Source organism: Herpailurus yagouaroundi, unplaced genomic scaffold (assembly GCF_014898765.1).
Source record: "Herpailurus yagouaroundi ecotype Mexico unplaced genomic scaffold, PumYag 162, whole genome shotgun sequence".
Taxonomy (NCBI): Eukaryota; Metazoa; Chordata; class Mammalia; order Carnivora; family Felidae; genus Herpailurus; species Herpailurus yagouaroundi.
In genome coordinates this window covers 55,029,854-55,037,572 of record NW_024412403.1, presented here as the reverse complement: position 1 = coordinate 55,037,572, position 7,719 = coordinate 55,029,854, and the positions used below count along the sequence as shown (strand labels likewise).

At 36.7% G+C, this 7,719-nt stretch overlaps 1 protein-coding gene across 1 annotated transcript; it reads right to left on the bottom strand.

Annotated features, from left to right (window-relative positions):
* Positions 1-2,080: 2,080 nt before the first annotated feature.
* Positions 2,081-3,773, bottom strand: CCDC54 (coiled-coil domain containing 54). Its single transcript, XM_040483648.1, is given in 2 exon segments — positions 2,081-3,017; positions 3,019-3,773. Coding segments are annotated over 2 exon segments (984 nt in total). The 5' UTR covers positions 3,537-3,773; the 3' UTR covers positions 2,081-2,551.
* Positions 3,774-7,719: the final 3,946 nt, after the last annotated feature.

The window sequence follows — 7,719 nt, the reverse complement described above, 5'->3', positions numbered from 1 at the left end:
ATTTTAATGAGTCATGTGAGATCTCATGTAGGTGATGATAATAAATAATTGACTCAAAAGTAGAATTTTCCCTGTCCTTACTGGGAAGTTATGTGAATCAACAGGTCAAATGGTCATCATCTCCGGGGAAAATCTGAGACCATGAGAAAATCATGTAGTATTCCTCTCACTTTCTGCTCCTCTAACATTCTTCTGTAGGTAAAAACAAAAACAAAAACAAAAACAAAAAACAAAACCCAGAAGGTTAAAATGAATATGGTAAGGAATCCCTGAAGAGAAAAATGAGATCCATAAAGAGGTTGAAATAGGCTATCAGTGCTTTACATTTATAAAATGCCTGGTAGCTTTTATTTCCCATGTTCCCGACTGGCCCCACTCCTGCAATCTTCCTGGCATGCTGCCCTCACCACCTCCTCCTCACCGAAGCTCCTTACTACAAGGCTCATAAACCCTCTTTCCTCTCTAATACCAGGAACACTTTTGCTTTTTTCCATCACCATCTATTGTACATTAGTTGTGCATTTTGTTTGTCCCATTTGATGTGATGTGTCTATAGTACAGGGGATGTCTCCTTTTTCTTTTATCCTCCATGATCCCTTGCCATTAGCAAACACTGAAGACTTATTTACTAAATTAATATTATTTTCTTTTAACACATGACAAAACAAGGCTAGCTGAGATGAAATAACAGAGATTGTAGGTGTAGAATTTGTTCAGAGGTAAGCTCTTCCAGTTCCCAGCCCTCTGTTGTTTCCCTAATTCTTTGCCTCTCTAGAACCATTAAGCAAGTGCTAGGGAGCATGTAAGGGAAGAGAGTGAATGCATGCATTAATACAGAAGCCCAGATGACCCAGGCAAACACCAGCTGAGTCACTTTTTACTCTCCCAGAAGCAAGTTGTTATGTCATTTATCTTTGTCACAGCCTATCTTGCCTTGTACTCTACGATGTGAGGGTCACACACAACGTGCTGAACTAGAACTCTGGTTGTTCTTGTATCTCTGATGGTGAAGAAATACATACAGATTTCTAGTGCCCTTGCCAGAGTGATACTTTACCATATTATCTCAGCTATCCCATTTAAAACCAACTACTTCATATAGTCTTACTCTGAGTAGGTATAGGACTATCATCCATGCTGCACCTGTCGCACATTGACATATTTTATTTTTTTTAAGTTTATTTATTTTGAAAGAGAGAGAGAGAGAGAGAGCACGCATGAGCAGAGAAGTGGCAGAAAGAGGGGGAGAAAGAGTCCCAAGCCGGCTTGAAGCTGTCAGCACAGAACCCGATGCGGGACTTGAACTCAAGAACCATGAGATCATGACCTGAGCCAAAGTCGGATGCTTAACCGACGGAGCCACCCAGGCGCCCCACATTGACAGATTTTAAAAGTTATTTTGTATATACATCTTATTATAAATTAGTAAAGAAAGATCAAATAAAATGCATTGGGAAGTGAAAGAAGTTATAATGTATAATTACTACCAGGCGGGCACCAGACAGTACTGTCTTCTTATCCTCCTTCCTTAGTTTCCTCTATACCCAACCTTAGCTTCTTTTTCCTCATTTGAAACTGGGTTGTTCTTAACTGCCAGAACCCTCCTTTCAAGTTCTTAGCTGAGAATAATTTAAAGTAGCACACTTACCAAGAATATTTGTAGTGTAACAGCACAGGACTCTCTATTGACAGCAGATTTCATTTACTGAGTTAAGTGGTGAGGGAAACACTTTTTTGCAGCTATTCTGCATGATATTTAGAAAAATTACATCAGGATCGCAATAACCTATTGTATCTAAAAATGAAGCCCACCCTGGATATGTAGTATATGACTCATAAAAAAAAAGACGTTGTCATATAAGAATTTGTGTAGCATAGTGTTGAGATTTTACTTGGTTCACACATGCCTCTTTAGTGGTTCCCTTTTCCTCTGTATCAAACCTACAAGACATGGTATTTGTCTCACTTCATGAAAATGTAAAAAATACCCAGTAGCATCCCTCTTTGTTTGATAGAGATAAAGCTGAAGTTGAAAGAAAAAAAAATATCATTTTTGCAATGAATATTTTCCTGGCAGTAACTTGTTCTTTCAGTGCCCTTTATTTTTATAATTCTAACTTTAGTAGCTTTGATAGTGGCTATCTTTTCCATTGCATGCTGTTTAAAATTTTGTTAGTGGAGTCTGTCTCTGGTATTACAGATCTTATCTACAAAGGCCACTAAGACAAGAGGACATAGAAAACTGATGTGGGGACTACCAAATGTGCTCTTTATTCCCTTGACTTCTTTATTCTTTCCTTCCAATGATCTATAACACAGGCACTGGGTGAGTCCTCATGACTTGCCTGTGAGAAAACAAGAACACTGACAGAAAATGCATCACAATTGTCCAATGGGATGATATATCTTGCCTAAGACACATAAAAACTTCATAGGCCGTAAGCCTACAGTGAACAAACTGCCAAGGAGTTCACAACCACTGCAAAGATGTGTCAATGCTTGGAACAACCAAGTTACATTTATTTTGTGCCAAACAAAGCAGAAAATGACTCTATAGTCGAGTTACTTCCTCTTTTGAGAAACCAAAAAGACAATAAACGTAGTTGAAAACAGAGAGACAGAATGCCGTCAAACTCGCAATAGGCCCAGTGAAGGGACAATATCTCTGGGTTATGAGTTGTGGTTCCTCAGGAGGGATGGTTGGCTTAGAAAGAAGCCCCTGGATGAATTCCTGTAACTTGGTAGCTTTGAGGAAAAATCTCCACTTTCCTTCATGGGCAAAAGTTAGCTTGATCCATGTACTAAAGTTTGGATAAATATAAATATTTGACTTTGGTTTTCTAAGGCTTCTTAATGCATTTTGGTCGTTACTTTTTTTCGGAGTTTTAGTTTTGGAGGAAATTGTTTTCTTCTCAAAATGATCAGTGGGCTCAGGACAACTGGGCACTTTTTCTGGTTCTGCTGAAGAGATTCTGTTGTGTGTAGAAGCCAATGTGTTCTTCAAAGTTTCTGGTTGTGAGTTTGTGAAGTTGTTCTACGATCTCTTTACCCAGAAGTTCTCCTTCCAGAACTTCTAAACAATGTATGCTGGAGCAACAATTCTGGCTTTCCAGTTCTGTTACCTTCTTCTTTAAAGCATCAATGTGTTTCTTCGTAGAGAAGATATCTTTAGTTACTGTACATTGTTTGTCTTCATTAACATTCATTCTGGTTTACAGTATCTCCATCTGCTTCTGATAAAAGTCAGTATTTTCCTGCATTTTGGATACCACACTGAGAATGTCAGTCATTTGACTGAGGAGTTCAATTTGGGCAGTTTTAATATCTTGGAGCATTACTATAAGATTAATTTCTTCATCAGTACTCATGTCATCTTGATAACAATCATAGGAAGTCATAGTTGGATGTCTAGTTGAATCTGGGTTGTTCTTACATTTATGGTAAACATTTTTAAGAGCTTGTTGGATCTTGGAGAGATTTGAAGTCCACATCTGCCCAGCAGCAGCTTTTACCCTTTTGGTTTAAAGTTTGTACATCTTTAATAATAAAACCAGAGTAGGAAACCTGACCACAGTCAAAAGAAGCAGTATCAGAATGAAATGGCCTTTTTCTTACTATTTGTTGGATGTCCAACTATTTGTTGTACTATTTGTTTCCTCGTAACATCATAGAAAGCCCTATGGAGAACAGCAGGGGCAATAGTAGGCACTCTTAGGTTGTTAGCTTCTTATGGGGCTATCCAACTGGAGAGTTCTGTGAAGTAATGGTCAACTGCATGGAATCTTTCATTTGGTAATCATTGACCTGGTGCTGATGTCACAATGGTTACTGGCTTAGAATACATTTAGCCATAGGGCAGTGATTCTCAAAAGTTTTGGTCACAGGACACTTTTCACTTGCAAGAATTGAGGAATGCCTTTTTTTATGTAGCTTATGTCAAATGATATTCCATCTTAGAAATTAAAACTAAGGAAGACTTAAGATGTCAACTTATTAAAATAAAAAAGCAGTTAAACTCATTAAATCTTAAAACAAATGACACATTTTAATGAAAAATAATTATATTTTCCAAAAGAAAAGAAGTGGATGTCATTGTTTACATATTTGCAAATGTTTTAAATTCCTGGGTTAATGGAAGACACCTAGATTCTCATAACTGCTTCTGCATTGTTTCTGCTGTGATATGTTGTTTTGGTTGAAGGATATGAAGAAAATATGTCCTCACAGAGATATGTAAGTAGAAAAGAGAAAGTATTTTTTTTTTAAAGGTTTATTCATTTTTGAGAGACCAAGAGCGAGCGGGGAAGGAGCAGAGAGAGAGGGAGACACAGAATCCGAAGCAGGCTCCATGCTCCTAGCTGTCAGCACAGAGCCCGATGTGGGGTTAGAACTCAGTGACCATGAGATCATGACCTGAGCTGAAGTCGGATGCTTAACCGACTAAGCCACCCAGGTGCCCCAAAGGGAAAGTATTTTAATAGCCTTTTCAAATAATTGAAGATTTTATTCGTTGCTACTCTGCCAAAATTTGATAAATGATAGTTGTTTAGAAGTTAGTTGCCATGTGTATGGCAATACTGGTACATTAAAATTCATTGGCCTGTCTTCCATTGTGAATGTATGTGTACATTGTTATGCATTGTTATTTGGAAAATAATGGCTTACTGAATTATGCAGATCTTCCAAATGGTAACTAATTTTGTTATATAATATCAAAACATCATATTCATTAATATTATCACCAATATCACCAGCAACGTCTTTAAGTATTGGGAAGAGGCCAAGCTCATAGTGGCAGTTGAGACTTTCCAAAATTCTAATACTAGCTTGAAAAGCTTGAAATTTATTAAACTTATTGATTGTTTTTCCTGAAGTCATAGGCTCCCTACATCTTCCCCTGCCTTTTTTTTTTTTTTTTTTTTTTTTCAAAAATGCTTGCCAAATACCCAAATATGAATACTATAGTTTGCTGTCAGGTTTTCTTTCAAGTAAAAATGATGTTCCATGAAAAAAACAAACAAAAACAGCTAGTTCAGTTTGTAACTCAAATCAGTATTTTTCTTGGAGACAACTATTTTTTTAAGTTTATTTTTGATTTTGAGAGAGAGAGAGAGAGAGAGAGAGAGAGAGAGAGAGCCAGCACAAGTGGGGGAGAGAAAGAGAAAAGGAGAAACAGAATCCAAAGCAGGCACCACACCATCAGCGAAGAGCCTGATGTGGGTCTTGAACTCACGAACTGTGAGAGTATGATCTAAGCAAAGATCATGAGTCAGATACTTCACCACCTGCCCTACCCAGGCACCCCTGGAGACAGCTATTATACATTGGTAAGCAGCAGAAGTGCTTTATGTGTACTTCCCATTACATCACACCATCACACATGATACTAAAAAAATATACTGAAGGGTTGAGATTTAATAAAATTAAATTTTTTACTGCTTCATCAAGGACATTCTAGAGTTACACGGACTTTTTCTTGTATTCTTTGATTGAGTAGAGGTAAAAAATACAGTCACTACTGGCACAGTTTAGGACTGCTGCTTTGGTTTGTGCTAAGGCATTGACAGTTTTACACACCATTGCTTTTGCAATGTGATTTGCAAAATGCAAATGTCAACACAATGAAAAAGGCAAAAGTGTTTTAATATTACTTTCGAAATATTTTTTCATGGTCGGTCCTATGTATGGCTCACTTTGAGAACTCCTTAGAATTTTAAAATAACATTATACACTACTCTTTATAGATTTTCTAAATAATGGTTCTTGAAATCCAAACCTTTTGAAAGAGTAAATATTTTGTCTATTTTATATATTGAGGTAAAAACTTCATTTTATTCTTTGGTCACATAGGAATAATGTTCTGGAATTAAAATGACGTGACAACCATTTTCCTTATGGTACAGTCCCACTCTACTAAAGAGGATATTCCTTCTTGGATCAGTCTCAGTTCTAACCCTCTTAATAAATCCCTCTTTCTCCTATCTATGCCTAATTCCAAGTCCAGCTTTGACCTAGATTTTGTTGTAAACTCTGAATTCAGGCAAAAGTAATTTAGGAATTTTGGCCATCATGTGGTATCTGGGATATTGCTTTACATCTTATCTTTGAATCCCTGTTTAGTAACCTTACTAAAACTTCTAGAAACCTTTCCAAACTCTTGCTGAGGAAAAATGTTCTCCTGGAAGCAGACTGTCACAGAAATGGTATTTGGAGCCCAAAAAGGTAGGATTCAAAGCTGTCCTCTTTACCTTGGCCAAGGCTATTCTATCCATCAAGCTCTACAGACACCTTCCTTCCTTAGTGCCTATGAAGTTTTTAAAAGGCCAATGAAAATATTTGAGACTGGAAAGAAAAAAAAAAAAAAAAAAAAAAAAAAACAACCAAAAACCTGGGCTCAGAATACTAAAAGAAAGCTTCAAGATTGAAACAAAGAATGTTTAATTAAGTATCTCCAGAGTATACTGTTATATCATCCTCACTGTTAAATTTAGTATTAAAATTTCATTACATTTGGAGGAAATTTGTAGATTACGTATTGTTACTTTACAATAATTCCCAATTAAATTCAGAAGGATTGCTTGTAGCAAATACTCCCTCTAGGTTAATAACAGCCAAGTCTTATTGGGTGCATACCAGACACTGTTTTATATATTAGTTTATTTAACTGAAGTTCAGAGAAATCAAGTAATTTTCCTTTCTGTTAAAAAATGGGTAACATCAAATTTTAAATCCTTGCATTTTAGTTCTAGAGTCTAGAACCTCTGCCACCACATAATCATGATAAACACATGTACTTGTAACTCAGAAAGAGATGGACATTTCCTTTTTTTAGAAAAATTGCACTACATAGTTATAGAAGACATTTTGATTAAATTTTTATTTGTTTAGCAGTATGAAAACACTAAAGATTTAGTTGGTATTGTATTATCAAAGCTACTTGAAGCAGAAATTTGTAAAGGCTTTAGAAATTGAACTATCTCTTTAAAATTTTTTTTAATGTTTATTTTGGAGAGACAGAGTGGGGGAGGGGCAGAGAGAGAGGGAGACACAGAATCTGAAGCAGGCTTCAGTCTCTGAGCTGGTCAGCACAGAGCCCCACGTGGGGCTCAAACCCACGAAACGCAGGATCGTGACCTGGGCCAAAGGCAGACACTCACCTGACTGAGCCACCCAGGTGCCCCAGAAATTGAACTATCTCTAATTTAAGTAAGTAAAAAATGAACATTTACAGGTTTTCTTGACTTATTGTAATAATAGGCTAACAATTATAATAAAGAACAATAGACTAAAATTTTCAACCAAAAATATTTATTATACCTACTGATTATTTTTATAAAAAAATTCGTAGATTTGATACAAACAGAAATCTATTTGAGGTTCTAGTTACTTACTTATTAATGTTAATGAAAGGAGCCTCCAGCCAATTGGGTCTTACTGAGCAGTGAAAAGCTATTGTGGAGAGGACATAGCCTATTGATTTGGGTGAAGTTGTGAGAGCAGTCAGAAAGTGAATGAAAATGGGAAATGAGCTGACTCCTTTTCTCTGGGTTCCTTCCAGAGATATGGAGACATTTAGGAATAAAATAAGTCTGGTAGACTGGAGCCAAGTGGTGGACACCTACAAAGGAAAAATGTCATCCAGGGGACAGCCTTTTGCTGGAGTGGTATTTGGGACCAGAAAGGTTAGAGGTCAAGTCTGTCCTATTTACTAGACCTGTA